Here is a 23712-nt window from a genome sequence, read left to right on the forward strand (position 1 = left end):
CCAATGTTTTTCTCATGCACTTACTGAATTAAAATCACATTCTCATTTAACATCAAAAATGGATTACTAATAATGCTCTCTTAGGACTTATTCATAAAATCTGGTTTAAAAAGCCCATTTTCCCAAAGTTAAAACATTTACACTGCAAGACTCTTCCCTTTACAGATCAGCTAATAGCTTCCTGTGTCTGATAACTGGCAGATGTAAACCACATATGTAATTATTCCTTTTTTATTATTATTCTGAGAAATTTCTTAAATGCTTCTTACTGGACTCTTATATTTGGCAACGCTACTTTAGTTACGTAGCAAAGTGTGATTTCTCACTTGTTAGAGACCAGTTCTTCACTACTTTCAAAAGACTTTCTCGGGAACAGGAGTTACATCAATATAAATCTGCTTCATTGAATGGCATGCCCTTAAGGAAAGTTAAGCCTCAGTAGTAGTATCATCAGAACATTAACCTCAGAATGTCAAGTTTTTATAAGTTGTGTAACTCCTTGTATTGTGCTCTTTGAAAATATTTACATTGGCATGTATACTTCACAGCGTAGAGAAGTTGATTCTTTAGGCTTACTCCTGGCCTTATAAACTCTATCTTTTCTCTCTTCCATTTATTCAAGCCCCTTCCTTTGCCACCAGTTATGTCCCTTTCTTTCATAGCTGCAACAGAAACAGGACATAAAGCACACAGATACATTCAAATGGGACCAACCAGAGACAAAAACAATTTGGCGAACAGCAAACAGTGTAAAACACCCTTAGCTGACAACTGAGCTAAGGGTGACAACTGAGCTTGTATCAAGTCAAAACCCATAAAACTTTGAGGTTAGTATTCAGGCATTTAATTTTAGATTTTTGAGCTTGCAAATAATTGATTTCAAACCTTCCAACAGTCAGTATTTTCAAATATTTAAACACACTAGTCACTTCATACTTGCTCCCAATATATATAAAACCAACAACGCCTAAAGAAATGATAAAAAACCACTTGAAACAAGAAATGTAACTTCCAATATATTATAACTTTTTGCATTTTCAGGAAATTTGGATGCTAATTGACTTCGGTTATTACAAATTGCTGCATTTCAGTTTTATCTGAACTTACCGATTTTCAAGTGAACCATGATTCATTCCCAGTTACTTGTTCTGTCTGCCAGACTGAAATTCAAGACTATATATTTAAACAAACTCAGTTTTGATTGCTTCACACTGACTATTAAAAACCATTATGGTACCCATGAAGATCAAAGTGCTTGATTTGAAAGGTACAAAAGTCACGTATCTCCAGAACTATCTGGATTTTACCGTTTATTTCTGTGTAACTCCTGTCATTACTGTACTTAAATTAGTAACTGAAGTGTTTTGGCCTTCAGCTTCTCTGCAAACTTGCTTCAAAAGAACGATACACGACATAACCACAACATAAGATGCAGCTACCAGATACAGCTGATGCATGATGACCTTTGTTTTTACTGTAGTTTCTTGGCATTTTTCATTCCAAAAGAGGAAACAACACGTTTTGGATTTCCTTAAACAAGTTTAAGCTTTTCTTAAACCTAACTTTTTTTTTTTTTTTTACATCCATTAAAAATACACTGCTGAAAAGTAAGGAGCCAATGTAACTGTTTTGATAACCCTTAGTCTCGCATACATTTAAAAAATTATACAATATTATACTGTATTTTGCATATCAGTAGTGAGTGCATTTTAAAAAGGACCCCTGCTGAAATGTTTCAAACAGGTGTTTATAGCACCATATAATCTGCTGTTGATTTAACTGCTTAGAATCAGACTCTTTCTGCCACTGTTTCTACAGAAAAATTATTACATTTTCATTCCCTTTAGCAATTAAAAAAAAACTACTAGAAAAACTTTAATATCCAACTGAATGTATGTAAAATATGAATTACTGGGTGCTCCATTTACAATTATTTCAGTTCTGTGAAACCAACCAATGAATAGCTACATGACTCTTCCAGAATGGCACGGTTTAATTCAGTGGCAGAAAAATCTAATGGATGCATTGAATGAAAATGTCTTTCTCTCACCCTGCATTCCATTTTTACAAGCTCTTTTTGTGAGATTTGATTCTGCCCCTTCCACTATAGCTCATTTCCAATTCATAAAAGAGAAAATAGTGACAAACACAAGAGGCAGTGTTGGCGAAGCCATAGTAAAATGCAATAGGAATACCAAGGTGCCAAGGAAGCAAGAGGAGAACAAAATAGCTGGAACAAACTATAAATACACTAAATGCAAGACAACATCTTAGCCCTGCATCAAATTTTACATTTTATCAATACTTAAATTGATCTATTTTCAACAAATACAGAATTAAAGGAATACAAAATGTAATTAAATATGAAGTACACGAACCATTCATGCACTGACAAATGCTGTCATTGCTTTTTCACAGGTAAAGCTGAAACATGTCTGAATGGCACTTGGTTGACATGAAAGTAATACTGGTACTTTACGTGTTGTTGTTTTGTTTTTTTTTATAATTGTTACCTACAACATTCAAAGTAAGTGACCATCTACTCAACATTGTAAGAGGCTTGTTTTCCAAATATGAGTTCCAGTAAGGGGAAATACAAATGAGATCCATTTGAATACATTCTGAAAATTGTTAAACAGCGTATTTCTGAAGAAAGCGGTCAAACGCATCATAAATTGCTTGCCTAGAACAAGAAGAAATAACAATTATAGATCACCTTTATAATTTGGGAAAGGGTAGATATAAATGGCTTGTTTCTATTTATTTCTAAAATAAATGTATCATTACAATTTGAAAACGGCATTAAGTTAAAAAGTGGTATTAGGTATTCTTCTCTCCTTCACCTATTTCTGCGATCTCTCACTTCAATCCAGTAATATATGTCTATTTCAGGAGGGAATGGGACTACTTTCCAGCTTTCATACGACTGCAAGTGTTAATGAACTAGGAATTTTCTACTCAAACGTGTCAGGAAGTATGTCAGACATGCATTATTTACTGTTTTTGAACAACTGTCATAACATAAACCAAGGCTGAAGTTTTAAATAGCAGTAAGCTAACGGTTAACATACGTTGACCTGCTATGTCCATTTCTGTTGTTGCTCAGACTTCCTGAATGGGATTTACACTCTTGCTAATTCCTTATGTTTTAAAATCAATACCACAAGTATTTAACTCCTAAGAAGTAAGGAACTGCAGGTATATAACTGCATTAGATAACGGACTTCAGCAAGTTGCCACCTAGTATTATTAAAGCAAGAGTTCATGCAAGTAATACTCATGTGCAATTAAGCTTATGCTCTATTTCTTGTCTTCAATTGTTTGTTCTCGGAAAACCGCATTTGCAAAAAGACAACAGCTATGCAATACAACTTAAGTGATTACTCCTTAAAAAATACTTCCTGGTGTCCAGTGAATAAACTAAAGGAAAGCAAGAGTGATAACGATCATTCTCTTGCCATAAGCTTACCGAAGGATCTGAGGGATGCTATACCTCATCTTTGCTCATAAAATAGAACAGTAACATTCTCTGAGATCCAGTAATTTGTTCTCCAAAGCGGTGTTTGCTATTTGTTATTTTAAAGTAATTATAGACTTGCTTTTTAGAAGCAAAATGATATATCCCAAATATGATTTTAAGCTCTCAATTATTTTTAAAATCTCCTGTCTACCTTACCTAAAGAGTCCTTGTTTGAAGAGGTAGGCACTGACATGACCTCCTTCCAGATACCTGATTTCACATCCAGGCCAGATTTCCTGAAGACTGCGCACCCCAGTTCGAGGAATATATGCATCCTCCTTAGCTTGTACAACTATGATTAAACTTGGGTCAACTGGAACTATAGAAAAAAAAATCAAAATGAAATTAATCTAAGATAATAACAACATTGAACTATTTCAGCTGAAATTTCTGTTGGAAAGATGCTTTCAGTTGGTTTAAAAATTATTTTAAACTTTAGTCAAACGGTATTTTCTAATGTCTCCAGCAGTATTTATCCAATTTTTGATGCTACAGTACTTACTACTTACAGCCAGAGTTTCACCAATCTGATTACTAAAAGGAATAATACCAAAATGCTGACTAGAGAAATAACACCAAAATGAGGTAGAACACAGAACAGTTCTCTCTTCACAAAGAATATATGTGGTACAGTAGATAGTGACAAACTAAGCCGTTTGCAGATGGAAGGTCACAAGCAATTTAGACCTTTTCCTTCTGTATATACTCATGTATAGAGGATATGAAACGCTAAGATAGATTCTAGCTTTCCATTCAATTTTCCATGAAATCTGAATGGTAGGTGGATTTCCCAGAGCTCCTCTCCAGATAACACTTCAAGCATATCATGGCAAGGGATGCAGCATATCCCAGAGCATCAAGAGACCTGAGAGACAACCGGCACAAAGAACTACATCACTTTGACAAGCGCACTGAGATCAAAGATCTTAAGCTTCAAGAAAGGTCAGTGCTTTAGCTGAGTGATACCTGGATAAGTGTCTAGATATAAACATGTCTGTAATTAGAATGAAGTTCACATTCTTTTTTCTGTCTACAGAAATAACATTTGAAGCTTTAGGGAAAGCACTTCACTAGTATGTGTCACAAAATATTCCTGGGTAGCAGTGATCTGGGATATTTTCCATGTCAAGAAATCTGCATTAGAGTAGAAAGCTTTGGATATTTGTTTTATTTTTTACATTTACCAGTGGAGTACTGAATGCCAGAATTCAAAAATGAGCTGGCACAGGGTCTCAGTATCAAGTTAGCTCTGTTAGAAACCTGTATGAAGTCAAAGTACGTTCTGGGACATGTTAAGAGTCCTCAATGGGTATGTGCAGAGTTGAACCATTTTATGAATGGACATTTTTCAAAAGCAATTCCAAACCCTCACCTCAGCAAAAGTACTTCAATCAGTTCTAGGAAGAAATCACTTGTTCTAACGGTCTGCTTGCAAGCAATGCAAAGGGATGCCGAGATGTTCTAGATGCCAAGAAACCCAGCTTCATCAGATTTAAGGCTTGCTGGGCTACAGCTCCCTCTATGTGCTGTGCTTGTCTTGGGAAGCATTACATTCGCCAGACTGTATCATCCCAGACGGACATTAGCGTATCTTTACTGGTCACATTTGTCTTAAAGGATGGTTCAATCTTCATTCTAAGCTACGTAGGCTACTTTCTATGCGAAGTCAGTAATAGATTTCTATCCAATTAGATTTCCTTGAATCTGCTTGAAAAACTTTATTAGCAGGACAAAACAGATTAATTAGAGCTAGATATTCATTATATCAAAGACATTTTGTTCTTTTAAATAATAGGAATGTGCACTAACTCATATCTGAAAATAGCCATGGCAAGGCACAGAAAAAATGAGCAAAGATACAGAAAGGCAAATTTTGAGTTAACTCTAACCTTGGTTGACCTCTAAGAAATAAACAAAACCAATTAGGAAGTGGAGTGGTAAACAGATGTTGCTGAACAACACTCAGGACATTTTCATATTTCACCTAAGGTCCCAGCAGGTTTACACAATGGAATGATGAAGAGAATACCTTTCCTTCCATAGAATTCTATTTCAATTTTCCAAACTCATTAAAATAAACAAATACATACCTGAAAAGTTAGCTACATGGGTACATTCATCCATTACTCCTTTCATGAACCTTAAGGATTCTCTCTGTAAAGTCTCACTCCTTCTTCTATTATTTATCCTCTGTCCATGTTGGCTGTTTAAGTTTTTATTGCTGCTGCTACTGGTTGAAAATGTTTGATTCATGCATTGCATTTTAGGAGCATCTTGTATTAAGAGTCTTTCTGATGAGGCACTTAGAGTACTTTTATTTGTGGTAAAGCTGTGGACAGCTTCTTTAGATACAGACTTGCTCGAGGAATCAAGGTTGAACATTCTGGAAGTCACATCTATGTCTTCCAGACTGTCGACACTGTCAGGGAAGTTTTTAACAAAGTCTTGTCCCATCTTGAAAGAATCTGTCTAAACAAAGACAACAAGTCTTTTATTAAGGGTCCTTTACATCAGCTGGTTAATCTTACACTTCAGATCAAGTCCATATCCAATAAAAAGGAGACAAAGACTGCTTGCAGTACTTGTTATTTTCAGTTTGCACATGTCACTCAGTAAATTAAATCCCAATCACCATAACCCTTTGATATTTTAATTCTTTATTTCTGTCAGCTTAAGAAATGCAGTAAGTACTTATCCATGGTAGTGTATGATGCAAATGTTTGTCTGTTTTTAGCCCTGTATTAAACTCTGAATTCATGACTGCAATTTAGCTTAAATTTCTGGGCAAATAAATCAAAAACTATGCATTTCTCAGACTTGTTCCTACTACTTGCAGTAGTATCTTTTTGAAAAAGTGTTCAAAAATTAACACTTACATTTTTTCACAGGTGGGAAGAAAAATAATTTGACCAGGTCTAATGTTTGGTTTAGGACTGAAAAAATCTACTCCCTCCAAGTAATAGGATGACAAAAGCTGAACATCTTGAAATGTTTCTTCTTTTCATCCTGTCTGCTCCATCAGTGCTCCCAGAACATGTATAATGTAAAAATGGCAAGTGCCTAAATAGCTGTTGCCTCCCCAGCCCCCCTTCTCCTGTGTTAATATACTTGAAAAAGAACTGACACCTAACAAAGAATCTTAGAAAAAAGTTATTTATAAGAATTTGTTACAGAATTGTTGAAACAAAAATATTCTTGAAAAGTTCTCTCTCGTTGTTCCAGTTCTCTTCTATATTAGAAATTCCTTTTGAGATGTTTTTTTCAACCCTAGTCAAAAATGTCAAGAAAGCAAAACATCACAGCCGGAAACAGAAATAATGAGACCTAGCACTTTAAACAAAGTAGAAAAGTAACTTAATGTTGCTATATTTAAAAAAAAATATACAATATTGAATATTTGAAAGCAATTGCTTGGAAGGACAAGTTTTAGATATTTACACTTCCGGCTACAGCTTTCTGGACTACAAAGCCATTAACTGGGAAGAATTAACTATGGTTCCCATGTTTTGACTGTATCCATTTTATGTTGCAGAATACATTAACTGGGATCACAAACAAAAATTTGCAGCAAGGGCTATACTTAACACATATTATTCAACCAAAACGTTAATTTCTCTTTTTTTTCAGAAGGATTTCTTTCAAAGACTAAATCTATCAAAAGCATATGGAAACAACAGGCAGATGTGTTTTTACCTAACAATTGGCTACCTTTACTAGAAATAAAAGTTATGTTATTTGTTATATTTAAACATGTAAACATTAGTAAAGAGCAAAAATAAACTATACTTACTCCACAGTATTCAAGCATCTGAATGATTTCTTCTTCATAAACAGTTTGCGTAAAATACTGTTTCTCCAGCTCTCTCCAGTTCACTGCCTTGCTCAACACACCCTGAAATTAGAAACACAAGTATCTGTTACACAAGTAAAAGCCAGAGACCTTTCTAAAATAATGGCATACAGAGAAGATTGATTTGTTCCTGTCTGTAGTTTGTTTTTTCCAGTTGTGTCCAAGTTTCCAGATAACCCTTAGAATTACTGGAATTGATTATAAGCCACACTTTATAACATATGACATTGAAACCCACTTCCCTTTAATTTTTATTTTTTTTTAATGCACATCTGGACTGGACTAAGCCAATGATGAGTGTCAAAGTGGGTCTATTCATTCACCTAACCCAGCAGTAGATAAAACACGTACTGCTAATGGTAGTTGCAGCGCTATCACCCCACTATTTAAGCCTGGCTTTGACCAGAAAAAGTCCATTTTCATGGTTTCCTTCCTCACCTTCCCACCTTCAAACACCTTCAGAGCAGGACTCCAAACACTGTCACAAACCAGCCCCTGCCTCCCATTTTGTACATGACCCGCTGAAGCAGCTCAAAGCTACCTTCCCTATCACATTTTGTACATCCTGAGCACGAAGGGCAGATTTTGCCACTAAATAAGGGCCAAAGGGTAATGAAATGCCTGCCTGATAAGGTGAACATATCCAACCCAAACCTTATGTTTCTGATTACACTCTAGTATATTAGTAAAAATATAGGATAATTACCGTAGTAAAGACTGCAGAAGCTGTTGACCAGGAAAGACATGGAATCAATGGCAGTGGTTTAGGCCAGTTCGTCACGGCCAGTGAAGCCATCTATAATCAAATGCAGTTATTACATATTTTAATATTGAATTCACGATAAAGGAATTCTAAGAATTCTCACCTTTATGTGTTTATACAGTATTAAATAAGCAGTGCCAAAGCTGTTAAGGACTGTGGTAATTGGATATACTTCCACCTCTTTAAAATTCAGAAGAAAGATAGTGTCTGCTCTTCAATGATTTCCCTAACAACAAATATTGTTCTGGATAGAATTAATTTCACAGCTGAACAGAATATTTGTTCTGACCCTTTAGTTATTTCAAACCATCAAAAACTTCCATATAGCTCTTTCACCAGGCTCTTGCAAGCTTATTTCAAGGCAAAATGAACATAATCTATGAGAAGAACTATTTACACTTCTACACTTTTGAATCTGTATACTGGAAACAAAATGTGGAAGAGAAGTAATTCAGGATATTAAGTGGACTGTTTTTCTGTCCTTTAACATCTAAATTACTGTTTTTACATCAGTTCTCAAGACATATTCTGGTAAATATTCTATTTATACCAGAAATATTCGAGCAAAGAAGCTCAACATACAGCAATGGCAAGCAAATACCTCCTTATACAGCACGCCAGATTGTATTTTATTGCTCTAAACTGAACAGTGTAAAATCCCTAGTACAAAATACCCCATGTCTGTCCTAGACACTCTAATAGACTTACACAACTGAAATATAATTTTGATTATTTTTTTATTAATAGAAAGTGACAAAAGCACCACATATCTATATTCTAATAGTCAGAAAGGCAGACTTCTTTGTTCTTAGTTCCAGCTCTCTCCATCCTTAGAACTGAATTAACGCTACCTCCTTTCTGTTCTAAATCACATTCTAAATATATGTAACAACAAAAACTATTTATTTCCATGGTTTTATATTTAAATCAGGCCTAGCCAAAAATGTATCTTTCTGGACTAAAAGAAATATTCCAAAGGAATTTCCAAACTCACTTTCTCTGATCTTGCCTCTTTCTATACCCATGCTGTACATATTGGTATGGGATATGGCACCCTGTTATTCCCACAGCATTCACGCAGCATTAAAAGTGGCCTGCAGTTAGTGGTGCACAGATCAGTTTAAGAGGTATGATTCAACTTATTTGTAAGACAGAGAAGACATGTTTAACACAAAAGTTGTCTCGTCAGGGCAATACCTATGTGAATGTAAGGTGCTTTACACACTTATGTTTATTTAGAGTCATAAAATTGTGCTTTGGAGGAAAAATATTTTTCTTTCAGGAGACACGGCCATTACCAGTGTTATCTACTTAGCTCCTAACAAGAAACAAACAAACAAAAAGGGATCAGCAAAACAGAGGTATGTTGTTTGAATAGGTTTTTTATACATTTATCACAGATCAACAATCATCTGTGGAGACACAAGCACTAATATTTTGACTGCATATTAGGATTTCAAGCATCTTTCTAACAATACACTGCTGTTTTAGTTTTAATATGCACAATCACACACAAAATGTTATCCACCACACTCCAGATATCTTCTGTAATCAATACCAATGATCAGGAAAAAGGATGAGTTGGGAACAACAGAACTGACACCAAAAGTCACCTCAATTATGATATGACTACAGAGAGAATGCATTTCACTCAGTGCATTCAAACACAGGAGTTTAGGCAAGAAGAATGGAGGAAAGGAGGGAGAACTAGCAATTGATCAGTTCAGATCTTCTTTCATGAAACATTTCTTCCCATTGGGGAAATAAACATAATTATGTGAGAAGCTTATATCGATATTAAGTCTATGAGGAGATGGCTGACAAAGGGCTCTATGAGTTGTCAGCACTTCTTAAGGATTATAGTAATTCAGTACTACAGAACATGAGAATTGCCAACAATTTTTCCTCATGACTACAAATATTTAAAGTATTTCAGAGAGGAACACTATAAAACAAATTATTCGTGTATGCTAAATGATCAGATGAGAAGTTAAATAAAAAAAAATACTAAACAGGAAATATAAAAGCTTACATGTCCTCCCATGGATATTCCAGTCATCCCTAGCGGTCCATAGCCTTCTCTCTCTAGCCAGTGCAAAAGAGCTGCAGATTCTAGAACAAGAGCTCCTCCCATCACAAACAGGTCCGAGACATTTTTTAAACATGACCGTCTTTTCTCCCCAGAAAAGGAAAATACAGGATTTATTTTCTAAGATTAGATTTTGACAGTTCTCAATCATTCTATACATACTTGTATACAAAGCCTGATCATACTCCCAGAGAATTTTGGAGCTTAACTCCTCTTGATTCAACAGGAGAAGTGAGTCGAGATTCTCTGGCACTTCTTCCTAATGCAGATCTAAATGAGGACTAGGAAGACCCCTTCTAAGCTTCTAATGTAATATTACCGACCACCTAGTCTTCTAGAAACAGGTATTACCAACATTAGAATCTCACTAGGAGTGATCTGCGCTGTAAAGTTATAATGGCTCTTTTTAAAATAGAATCGGTGATACAATCCTAGACATACACTATCTTACTTGCAGAAAACAATCCTTTTTCTTTTCTCTTATTTACCTGTTTCATATCATTGAAAAATTGCACACAACATTTGAAGAGCAATCAGTATGCCAGCTTTGGAAGAACTCATCAGTGTCACTTAAGACTGAAACTGTAAAGTGGGAAGTGTCACGGTACTGAGATATTCATGTAGTGTACTCTAAAGCTTTGAAACAGAGGAAACAAAAAAGGAGAAAGCTGTTCAGCTGAACCATCAGAGGGACTCTCAAAAAGTGAAAAATAATTGTACTCTACAGAGCAATTAACACACCTTAATTTGGGAAGGGGGACTGTGTATTTTCAGTATCATACAGGTTATAAAAGGCTACTGGCCTCTTTGGCCAGCATACAATCACATTTAAGATACTTGGAAGCAAAAGGACAATGCTTGCTGTGCTAGTCAAGGGAGAAACAAATTGAGCTGCTGCAGACCGGCATTATAAGCTAACGTAATTCTTTCTACAGCTTTATTATGAGAGATTCCTCAGCCATATATATATATAGCTATATAATAGCTGCTATGTTTATTAAGCACTGTTACTACTGTATTAACTAAAAAACTGCTCCTGGTATGTAACCTTGTATTGAAGATTGACAATTACTGCTTGGGATATTAGACTGAGCACTTGCCTTTCAGAGAATCCTTGTCTACATCATTCATATACTAAGCTGTCAAGCTAGACAACAGAAAAAGGAGTTAGAAATATCCTCACCAAATTATTTATTTTTCTGTATCAGTTACTCAGTAACAGGGAAAAAAATTCCAACCTATTCCAGTATACAGCCTCTCCTTTCACTTTCCTATAACCTTATAGTGCTAAACACAATAATCAAAACATATCCATAAACGGTCTTCCTATTAAAAAAGCATTTTTACAACATCAGCTGGCAATTTTTTATAACTTTTTTTTTTTTAATGGTTATATCAAAATAAATACAATTTTACATCTGCTTTGAAAATAAACTTAGAAACTATTTTTGGTTATAAAGTTTTCTCAATACTGAATACTGCATAGTTTCCACAGACTAACAAATAAGCAACATCAAATTTACATCTGACTGCGGTCCTTTTGAAGTATCTTGGAAAAGGAAAAACTTAGCTACTATAATAGGAAAATATGCTATCTGGACAAAGATAATTCATAGTTGACTGAAACAATTGCAGCGTTTATACACACACAGTTGCCAATCAGGAAAATAAACTGGTTCTTGCTTGCACTCACTCACCTCATTCTTATACTGCAATTCCATCTTGTGCAAACTTTCCTGACAACTGTGATCTCTTAACAAAAACAGTAATGAAGTAGCCCAGCAAAGGGTTGATAATTTCACATTAACAGCATGTTTGAGATTTCACTTTCTTAATAAGCTATCAGAGTTCACACTACTTTGGGGGATGGGGCAGTAGTATTTTGAAAAGACTGTATCCATGAATGTGCCAGTAATACTTACAATTGATCCTTAGGTTTTCTACAGCCATGTAGAAGACAAGTTAAAGAAAATAAAAACTGTCTATATAAAAAATGGCAAGTAAAATAAAAATTAAAAAACAAAATTAATCACATACATAAGTAGCACATTGATTAATTCAAATTTGGAACTTACATTCCAAACGTTTAACTGGAACTAAATCACGTTAAATGCTTGCTGATGTGATTTATAACATTAGACTTTACTTTTGTCAGGTATATGAGTATGAGAAAAGTATGACCTGAGATTCTATTTAATAAAATGAGATAACATTGTTACAGAAGTTACTGATGAGTTGATGACTCAGTTTTCTTTTTTTTTTTTTTTTTTTAAATCAAGTCCTAAACAGCAAGAGTAAGTTTCTCAAAAGCACCTGAGGTACTAAAGAGTTACATTTGAAAAGGGAAGACAGGAGACAAAACATTCTTTTCCATCATTAATACATCCAGAAGTCACACAGTGTGATTCAGAATGAGCGCACAGTTTTCACCCGGCCTCAACTAAAGGGATCACATCAACACCTTGATGAAAATAGACTCATGTCAGAACTTTTACTCTGATGACTATGGTAAGAAGCTGTAGGAGATATTTTAAAAAAAATAAATCAGAAGAGTGTTAGTTGATGTAGTAGCATCAGAATGTGTTCCACATTGTGTCTCATTCAATGGTCTTTGCTTCTATCCACTGAAACTCTACTTGAAATTGATCTACAAATTAGATACTGTACCAGTATGATAAGTTTTCTACTCCCTGGAGAAACTATTGAGAACAGCACAAGTATCTTGCTTTCCACAAAAGGATATAATAAGGATTTTCAAGTAATAGAGAAGCCATACAGGCTTCTTTTATCATTGGACGTGCCATCAGTGTGCGTCTCCTCCAGAAGTACTGAAGGTAAGATGTAGGATAACACATTAAGATAAAATCTGAATACTTAATTTGTCAATAATAATCAATTTTACATTTTATATACTTACATGATCCCCAGTGCCTGCTAAATGAATGCATACAGGTCTATGCCTGCTATTCCATCTTCTGGGTATTATGAACTGAAACCTATGAGAAACAAATACTTGTTACAGAAAAGGAAGTATTTATATTTACAAGTTGCTTCACAGAAATTAATCTACAAGAAAAAAAAATACACAAAACCCAACAAACCAACAGAATTAAGTATTTCTGTAATACACTCAGGCAAACTGTCATTGATATAGCAGTATCATTTTTCATAAACACATCCAACAAAGAAAGGAATTCAAAAGTAAGACAGAATAAATGCCAAACAAGAAAAGGAGCCAAGCTGACAGATCATATTCCTAAGAGACCGCTACCTCATCATCACAATTCAAATTTTGCAGAGTGGAGAAATGGAATTTCAGATGAAGAGCTGCCTGAACAAGTATGACTAGCTCTCCTAGGCAGCATTGCTACTTTTCTCCTAAGGGCACAACAGATGAAATTGAAGAATAAGATGAGCAATACATTTAAATTAAAAAAAAAAAAAAAAGAAGCAACCAAACATGAAACTACTTTATACACCCAACATTTAATGTCTACTCAAAAGTTATTTACAGTCTAACTACTGGGGTGAAAAAAATCACTTCAGAGCCACCAATATTGTCCCCACAAGATGGAGCACTGTTACCTATAGCACAATGACATTCAGGAAGGGGAAAAAAAAAAAAAAACAAAAAACAGATTCACACAATGCACAATGATCTTAAGGGAAATTTATAGAGCATTTCAAAGCTGTAACAGTAGTGCCCAACATAACAGGTAGCATAATGTAATGTCAAACTGTAAGAAAGCACCCACAAGGAAGCAATTAGTACACTGTATTTTCAACTATGGTACTACTCAGCCCAGTAATATTAAGAGAGAGTTTCTTTCTCTAACCAAAGGGAGGTGGAAGAGAACTGATATTCTGGCTATTGAACTTTTTGTGAACTACATTCTTTAGTGTAGTTCATGTTTAAGTTTATATAAAAACACCTGTCAATATTGATAAAATCAATGATACCGGTATTAACTTCCGCTGCCAAACTTGTGTGTTCAAAAATAGCAAACTAAGACTGGAAAAATGAAAAATCCATCATGAAAATTTAGCTCAAAACTAAAAGCAAACAAAATTATGACCCTGTGGCTTACCAGAAAAAAAAAAGGTACCAGCTTCTCTTGTTGCAATAAAATGAACTATTATTTCAGTACACAGGTAGCGTTTTTGTACTGAATGTAAATGGAAGGTTTGAATGATTCCTCTAAATACAATATAAAATGTTTCTTCTATATAAGCAGCTTCTCCTACATATAAAACAAACATCTCTTGTAACCTTTATTTCCAGCATCTCATTCATTTGGAAGACAAATATATTCCATAGTTTTGTGCATGATTTCTATGCTCAAAAATCAACTAACCAAAAAAAAATATATATATATTCAGAATCAGCCAAAGCATTACCTGAAATGACTGTGACTAACAGCCAGGTAATCCTAACTTTTAACTTTTATTACTGTAGCTTAAGTTTTTTCATAAAGTGTTATGCCATCCTCTTTCAGATAGTATTACATTTGAGGTTTTCCACATTATCACTACTAATTATAGAAGCTCTCTTCCAGTCATAGTTAAATATGCACATCATTACCCTAACAGTTCAATCTCTTGAAATGCTCACTTTTTTCCTGGCTTCAGAGTATAATCAATCAACCTTTATCAACCTTGTTGCACAACGCACATATAATATCATCGCCACTTTGGAATAAAGTCCCCTAGCAAACTATGTTATCTACACACAAATTAAACTATCACAGGAGTAAGATTTATTTTCCACGCTGAGGTCAAAATCTATTTCAACATGTTAGCTAACAAAAACAACCCACAGAGTTCGATTTATTTTGCAGATAATTGGTATAACAATAAATTGACTTCACAGTAAAACTACATATATATCATTTTTATTTCTCTCCAATGCTAGCTGCAGAAAGGAAATATCACTTGGCTTCTCCTACCTTGCTACAAGAGATTCGACTGGCAGGATACCTGGGACATAATGAGCCAAAGGGGAAATGAAGTGTCCCTCAAGGATTTTACAGTCTGATTGCTCCTCAACCTACAGAGAGAATGGGAGAGCAGTATATTTCATGTCAGTGTATAACTTGCTCTGAAAGCCAAACATCAGTATTATCTCGTCAATGAGAATTATTTCTTATAGGATAAAAATGTAGTTTAAAAAACAAAACAAAACAAAGCTGGAATTTCAAATATACTGATACAAGTCTATCAGTACAGTCAAATGTGTTTCACTTTTTTTTTCCCCTAAAGACCTATTAAAGAAACCAAGTAATAAGCCTAAACTGTCCCATTTTAATAACATGTATTTCAATAACATACACTAAGTTTTGAGCATTTTGTGAGCTTGAGCAACTGAAGTTACTGGTTCACTAACTGAATATTGTCAGGGGTGCATTCATCGCCCTGTGTCTATGCAGTCCCTAACTCTAGTCCCGCAGGTGCCAATCCCAGCAGTAAAGCATCCGGTGATAAAATGAAACATCAGAAAAATGCAGATTCATACAACATCAAAATCCAATGCTTGTAAAAGCAGCCTGGTAAAGACTAAGTTTATTTCACTTTTTTATACCATCAGGCAAATAAAAGTAGTTAAACTGCACCCCTTACTTTTACGTACCTTGTCAATAAAAACTGGGTAATCTTTTGAAACCAGCGTCTGGCATTTTTCCCTGTTTCCAATAATCTTTCTGAATTCAAATATTCTGTTGAACAGAAACAAGGAAAAAAGATTCATCTTTTAATCTAAATATATATACATACATAAAAAAACATCAGGAGCTGAAGTAAGCCACAAAGAAAATAAAAGTTATGAAGCCAACTTTGCACTTACAGATTAGTCAGGTACCATGGCTGCAAGAACATTTATAAGGTAAGAAAATACAAGGCTCGAGTATATTGCTAGAGCTTACACAGCTTCCAAATAGTATTTTACATCCAATATTTTAAAACTAATGTCATTTTTCAGGGGCTAAATTAGGACATAAGAACCTCCTACACAGACAAACCAGAGAGATATGGACTGAACGGATAAAAGATAGGCTAGACTGCCAACATCAAAGTAGCTGCCAATGGTGCAAAGTCCAACTGCCACAAGTCACCAGCCATGTTTGGGGAAGTTCCTGAGTGACTCAAACTGAAGGGTGAGGTTGATAGCTGGAAAGTAGGGATACCGTTCAAAGCCACCTGGATAAGCTGGAAGAACAAGTCAACAAACATCGTGAAGCTCACCGATATAATTGCAAAATCTTACACCTAGCCCCACACAATACAAGCTGGGAACTGCCTGGCTAGGGAGCAGCTCTGCAGGAAAGGGCATGGGGCTTCTGGCAGACAGCAAACTGGGTGGGAGTGTGCAGCACGCCCTCTGCATTCAGCAAGGCAGCAGACAGCAGGTGAAGGGAAGAAACTGTCCTCCCCTCTCAGCCCTCATGAAATCACATCTGGAATACAGAGTCCAGTTTGGGGACTTCTGTCCTTAAAGAGATGCTGGCATAACGCAGAGACCAGCAGGCAGACACTGTATAAATGGAACACACGACTTACAACAAGACTGAGGGAACCAGGTATGCATTGCCTGGGGAACAGAAAGCTAAAGGGCAAATCCAGTCACTTCCTTCTGCTACTTCAGCGGGCTGCAGTGTTGCAGAAGATGAATCAAGACTCGGAGGTATACAGAGAGGACAAGAGGCAATGGTTGTGAGTTGCAACATAAGAAATTCCTAGTGAAACATGATTTTTTTTCACAGCAATAGTGGTTAAGCACTGGAAAACAGTGCCCCCCAGGGAACTGAAATGTCCATCCCTCGAGGGACTTTCAAAGTTAACAGGATGAGGTGCAGAGTGACTTGAAACAACTATAAAGTTAGTTTTGTTTTGAATAGGTTTTAGGACTAGATGTCCTCAAGCAGCACCACACAACCTTAAATGCTCTATGCTAAGAGTAACTTGTTTGTTCTTACGGTTCTAAATACACACAAAGACGTAACCTGACCAACTTAAACAGCAGATTTGAATGGACAGTACAGAAGAGGGGTATAACAGGAGTGACCTGTTCAACCTTCCAAACACCAAAAAAAAAAGCCACTATGCAAAGCAAAGAAAAGGCAGTTTACCATCACCACCACAAAAATAGCCCTACTGAGTAGCCGTTGCTTTTCTTATGCAGAACAGTACACTGAGTATTTCTGAGAGAGCAAGGGTAAAGGTATAAGACATGAGTATGGAGGGTGAGCTGAATGCAAAGATGTTTTGCTTGACACCAGTTCTTCAAAAAAAATTTACATGTACTTATTTCCTCTGTAGTTATGAGGACACTGAAGGTTAAATCTTGCATGTGTTAAGGCATTCCAACTCTTGGTGATGGGTTAAGGATAAAGGATTAGGATATCAAGTCACCACATCAAGGGTGTGCTCAGCAAACCTTCAGATTACATCTAGGCAGGTAGTCAGTGGCGTCAGTCAAACTCAGTTAATGCTTGAAGTATAAGAAACAATTCATTCTATCAATTAAAACAAATGCTAACGCTGTTTCCAGTATGATCTGCATACTAGGGAATGGTACTCCCTCCTCCCACTAGCTGATGTGAGCAGTCAGAAAGAGCTAGTGTTCTTCCTTCTTCATCCCGGTGAAGCCAAGCTGCTTGGGGGACAGCTCATCTCTCCATCCAGGGGCAACACACAGAAAAATTCTTCCTCTTTTCAGACCAGCACGCCAGCAAGCCTGTCCCATGTATCCCGCACAGCTTTTGATTTCATGTATCCCCATCATGAAAAAGCAAGAGCTGCAGCTGATACAATTATGACTAGCAGCAATGCTTCTTTAATGCTCTTTGACAGTAGCATGATTACCCTTAGAGATCACCACAGGATTCGTCAGACATTCCCCAGTATAATAAGTGGGGATGATGGCAGAATGAAACTTAATCAAATCCCCCAAAGTTTTCAAGCACGTACAACAATCAATAGTAAAATACTGCAGCTATAAAGTAAAAGACACATTTTTGCTTACTCCAGAAGAAAACTAATGTTTTAAAAATCCAACATTTTCTTTTTGCAGGAAACTGCTACCTGAGAACAATTGAGGAAAGAGATTTTGAAACAAGAAAAACAGCCCACGTAACTCCACTACCATCCACAGTGAACAAAATCATTTTTTTATTGTTTGAAGCTTTCTTTATCGATTTTCAAATACAGAAGAATTACCTTATTAAGTGGAAATTTATCATTTCCTATCTAAATACTACGTGATGTGGAATATGTTCAGTCACTGAACTTTTGAACTTTTAAGATATGCACGTTTAACTTCCAGATGTTAACCTTAACAGTAATTTGAAAAATCTGCAAATGTTTAAAAATTAAGTGGTAATCCTACTTCTTTCTTTTTTCAAAGACATCTTAGAAGAATGAGTTTACCACTCAATGAGAGAGAGAAATTTCTAAGTATATCTTATACTTCTAAAACTGATCATCATTAAGGAATAACAGAAAACTAACTACAGATCCTCTTTACGTTACACAGAACAATTCCTCTGTAACAATCTAGCAAATTTTTTCTTAGACAATACTTTTCAGACACACTACTTCTTTTATATGCTGTTGTTTACTATGTTGTTTTATATACATAAATCAAAAATGTAATTGGACATATACACATTCTCTCAAAAATACCTTTTTTAAGCAGAAAACCACAAACCCCTTTAAGACTTCTAGGTCAAGTTCCTCAATCAGTATGGAAATACACGATTTCCTCAATCAGTATGGAAATACACAATTTCCTGAAGAAAAATGCAAACTCGAACTCAAAAATGAACAGGACAGTACCTACAACTGGTAGTATTTCAGGGCTGTTTTTGCTTTTTCCCTTTTAATAGAAGGTACTAGTCATGCCATTATTATTATTTTTTTTAAACAAATCACCTTTTCAGATCCTCTGGTTTTCCCCATCCTCTGATGAAGAGTTTAGTGAGGAGAAGTTTTCTGTATAAGACATCTAATTTACTTACACCCATGAGCAGCAAACTCACATCTAGAAAAAAGAACAGGTAAAAACAAGGCAGTTAAAGGAGTTAACATGAGTGGCAAGTTCATTGCTTGTGACTCTAAGCCCGTTCTTATTCTGGTATCTGTAACAATGAAAAGCCATACCATTTTATTGCAAGTTAACCTAGACATTCAGGTCAATTCTTTTCATATTCAAACAAAGTATAGTGTAAAGGCAGTTAATACAAATTCTACCTTTTTTTAAATTAAAAAGAAAAAAGAAAAAAAGTGGAATGAAGGAGTAGCAATTTGATATGTCTAATATAGCCAGAAAGTTAACACATAATTTAGGTCAAGATTACTAAAGAGGCACGTGAGGTCACAGAACTACATCTTCAACCAGTCCTGTGTGTCTTTTACTCTGACCAGTAGGAGCAGCACCGTCTCTGTACTCTCCATACAGCTATGTAGATGGCAAACATATAGCTATATGGACAAAAAAACTTTTTCATCAGTACATAGAAAACTTATTTTTATAAACTTGCCTTCATTGGTATCTTAAGCATACATTCTAATTCCTACTCTATCCCTTCCTTTCCAGGTTCCCCCAACTCACTTCTCACGGTTTTGAAAACAAAGTTCCCACTCCCTTTTGAGAAAACAAATCACACCATCAAAATCCTTACACCAGCACCATCACTCTCAGCAAATACACTAGCCCAAATATAGCTAAAGCCAACAAGATTTTAGGCAAACACAGTCTTATTTTCAAAGCAATACTTACTGAAATGAACAGGGAGCCACTACTGTGCTTTTCCAATGAGGAAGGAAAAAAAAATCCAATCTGATTTCTTAATCAACAGGATACAGGTTATTCAATGAAAATAAGGCCCACGATCTGTCCTATGCCTAAGGGAACATAAGATATAATAAGCAAAGACTTGGTTAGGAAGTTACCTTCAATTATCTTCTATTTTTTCTAGATGCCTCTATACTAAAAGGCCTAAATAACTTCATAACACTCCAAAACAGTGTAACTCATGTTTTTTCATGTTAATTCCAAGTTAATTTCTTCTACCATATTTTAATATGGTCATTGTTAAAATGAACTGATCAGAATATAACAAGTTAAAACTGCCATTGGAATAATACACTCGTTTGCACTTCTAAAGAAAAAAAAAAAAAAAAACACACGTAAGTATATCATTAAGAAGCATTAAAACTCAAGATACCAAAAAGGTTTAATGTTTAACATAAGTTACTATCAAAATAGAAACTATAGACAACTTAAGGTACTTGAGTGCTAGAACAAGCATCCTAGAAAACCACATTCAGTCATTACAGGACAGAAATAGATACCCGAAACCATCAGAAAGCCTAAGAGGGGACCTTCTATTTTAACATTGTAAAAAGTGGTAGCTCTTACTCCACCAGTCAGTCTCAAATAGCTGACTGTGGAATCTTCCTATGCTGATCCATATCTGCTTGGTCTAGTAGAATAAATTACTATGGTATTGAAATATGCATGCAATGAAATATCCAAACAATACGCTGTTATGCAACATAAGCTATGCACCAACATAAACACAACCAAACAAGCATTGGTGACTATAATATATATCAATCCAGAGTGACACAAGCTTTTGGTGTCAGAATGGATAGGAGGGGAAAGATAGGGAAGAAACTTTTGCCATGGACAGACTACCAAAACCAAGCTTTTTATAACAAGATATATGTATATATATGTTTCTTTGAGTTAAGGAGAAAATACCACTGAAAAATTGCTTCTTACAATTCAAGCTACCTTTCAGGTGTAACCAAGTAATAAAGACCTTGTCTGATCTTCTTATGAACACTCCTTTTCACTTAGTAAATATTTTCTGCTATCAGAAAACTAAACGAAGCCACCAGTACCCCTAAACATGGTGTACTCTATCTGAAAAACTTCCTACCCAACGTCTTCAGTTCAAACTTTCCTGGGAAAGGCTACAGTAACTGCCCACTCTCCCCAAAATGCCAAAGACCACTGTGTTACTTCTGCCTGAATCTACTGAAGCACAGCAAAACTACTATCACAAGTACTGTGGAAAACAGAAAGCAATACAGTGTACTTTCAACATGGCCAGCAATAAACTGCAGTGATTCATTTGGTACTTCACCGTGAAGATGTGCACCCTGTAACCAACTTGAGGCAGGAATGGTTACACCCATTCCCGTGAAGGCCACCTCAACAGAGACCCAAGCACAAGGCAAAGGTAAACAGAAGAAAACAGCATTGTTATTAGTCAGTCTACGTGCCATTAGCAACTATTTACTCCTAAACTTCCCGCAGTTACTGATGGATGTAGGGACAGCACTCAAGTCTTCAAACTACCGCCATATCAAAACAGAAAAATTGCAGTTCCACTTTGTAGCCCAATGCTCAGAACAAACAGCAGGTACAATGGCAGTCATTACCCCCACCTGAGCAGAAAGTAAGCCAACAACCTCACCTCACAGTATGGGCGAGGGAACAAGCAAAAGCTGTCCCCAAGAGGGGATGGCAGAAACTGTAACAACGTTCATTGTACCTGCTCTCCCATCCTTCCTGCCAGACTGTTCTCTCGCTACCTTAATACAGTCCTTTCCCTTGCTGACTCTGGAGACATCCATTGACCTCCCAGTGCCATTGGGGTGTCAGGCAGAAGGCGTTTGCCAGGCTCACCAAGGCCCCTCTGCTGCTCGGAGCAGGGGGACAGCTTGGTACCTTCCTGGTGCTAGAAGAGAGCAGCGGGCGGAGAGAGGAACAGCAACATAGAGAGGGCTTTTTACAGGCTGGGAAAGAAATAATGAACGCTTTGCAGCCTAACAAAGCAGCCTTGCAGATCTTATTTATTTATTTACTTATTTTTATTTTTATTTGAATTCTCTCCAAAATAAAAGGGAAATAAGAGAGGAAAGAAGATGAGCGTTTTGCCATGAGTCCAGAGGCTGGCATCATGAGCTCTATCTGCTACTCCAAAGGAATGCCAAGACAAGTTCCTAAACAAATACATTATATATAACAGCAACATTGACTGAAATGAAAGGGTTGTCTCATTCTTTATTCTACTTCATTGATTAAATGAAGACACTTAAGTAATTCAGGATATTTCAATAAGAATGCCTCGAGATTAAACCACTCCTGGAAAGCGTACAGGAAACACTAAAAGAATGATGCCAAGGGTGTAAAGTATGTTTTAGGGAACTTCTCAGAAATATTACCAAAACAAAAAAGGACAACCATCCCCCTATTTGTTTGACTTAGTAACAAAAGGGTAGGGCACGCTTCAGTCACTACATGGAAAGAGAATTACAGATACTGTCAGAAATGTCAAATGCAGTTGTTGGAAGCTGCAGATTTATTACTACAGAGCTTGAACTTGAGGAAAGAATCATCAGAGCTTGTTTCCAAATGCAAGTGGGTTTCCACCACTTGGTATTACACATTAGGATCCTTCTGTAAGCCAGGCCAGCTGGAAATAATGATCTAAGGAAGATGCTGCAGAGTTGTGTAGGCCAAGAAACAACACCTGTGTTGAGTATCCAGTGTGTACGTTGTTTATACAGTAAGCTTTATGTCATGTTGTGAATCGAAATTGTACCAGGTACACAGGCACATTAGTAAATGATCTGCTAAAAGTCCCTTTCACTTTAAGGCAATATCTTCCAGAGAAGGCAGCACGAAAACCTAGAGATAATCCACAGCCTAGGTCCATGCTCTTGGATGAATGTTTTTCCTTGCTCTCACGACCGTCATACCACATGCTTGCTATAGGTCGTTGGTGTGCACTTATTTCATAGAAACAGGCACAAAAGTTCATCCGAAACCCAGTACGTAAAAGGTCAGCTGCTCCTTTTTACACAGCGCGTGCAGCCTCAGTCACACAAAGCTCACTGAGGCAGAGCTTCCTCAGGAGCCCAGCCTGCTGCTTCCACCGGTGAACACCAAACAGCTGCCATCGGGAAGTTACTTGATGGAAGCAAGGCGTGCCTATTTTAAAAGCCTTACTGACAGTCTTTGCCACACGCTACTTTATATATCTTCCAACTGAGGTCATGCTTTATTTTTTCTCCAATTAAAAAAAAAAAAAGCCTTTAAAAAAAAAAAATCCCGCATTCATTACAGCGACGAGCCGCCAACAGGACAGGTAAGAACCTCCCCCGGTGGAGGAGCCCAAGGATAAACAGCGGGGACCCCTCCCCTGGCCGCTCAGCCCCCGGGCGGGCTCCTGCCCCAGGCAGCCGCCAGCCGGCCGCTCGGGCCCCCCTGAGGCAGCGCAGCGGCGCGAGCCGCCCCCCAGCCGCTAACGCCCCAAGGCGCGCGCCCCCCCTCCTCCCCCCCGGCCCCCAACTGCCACCGGCGCCCAACGGCCGCTCCCCGCGAAGGTGACTCACCCGCCGGGGCACCGCGGTGGGAGGGAGGGGAGGGGAGGGGAGGGGGGGGAGGGGGCGGGGCCAGCCCCGCGCGCGCGGGCGGGCGG

At 36.8% G+C, this 23712-nt stretch overlaps 1 protein-coding gene across 4 annotated transcripts; it reads right to left on the minus strand.

The window, feature by feature from the left end:
- Positions 1 to 240: 240 nt before the first annotated feature.
- On the minus strand, positions 241 to 23694 carry ABHD18 (abhydrolase domain containing 18). 4 transcript variants are annotated; one of them, XM_040556767.1, is made up of 14 exons: positions 23627 to 23661; positions 19995 to 20119; positions 19148 to 19256; positions 15849 to 15933; positions 15169 to 15269; positions 13140 to 13218; positions 12966 to 13050; positions 12145 to 12172; positions 10166 to 10304; positions 8077 to 8166; positions 7311 to 7412; positions 5611 to 5989; positions 3677 to 3839; positions 241 to 2683 (listed from the first exon to the last, which is right to left on the minus strand). In XM_040556767.1, the coding sequence occupies exons 3-14, from the start codon at positions 19237 to 19239 to the stop codon at positions 2632 to 2634; spliced, it is 1395 nt and encodes a 464-aa protein (XP_040412701.1). In that variant the 5' UTR covers positions 19240 to 19256; positions 19995 to 20119; positions 23627 to 23661; the 3' UTR covers positions 241 to 2631. The 4 variants fall into 4 exon arrangements, with proteins under 4 accessions (XP_040412701.1, XP_040412699.1, XP_040412702.1 ...); XM_040556765.1 differs by having other exon boundaries at positions 19995 to 20108; positions 23627 to 23647; XM_040556768.1 differs by lacking the exons at positions 10166 to 10304; positions 12145 to 12172; positions 12966 to 13050 and having other exon boundaries at positions 23627 to 23694.
- Positions 23695 to 23712: the final 18 nt, after the last annotated feature.

This window comes from Cygnus olor, chromosome 4 (genome assembly GCF_009769625.2).
Source record: "Cygnus olor isolate bCygOlo1 chromosome 4, bCygOlo1.pri.v2, whole genome shotgun sequence".
NCBI lineage: Eukaryota > Metazoa > Chordata > Aves > Anseriformes > Anatidae > Cygnus > Cygnus olor.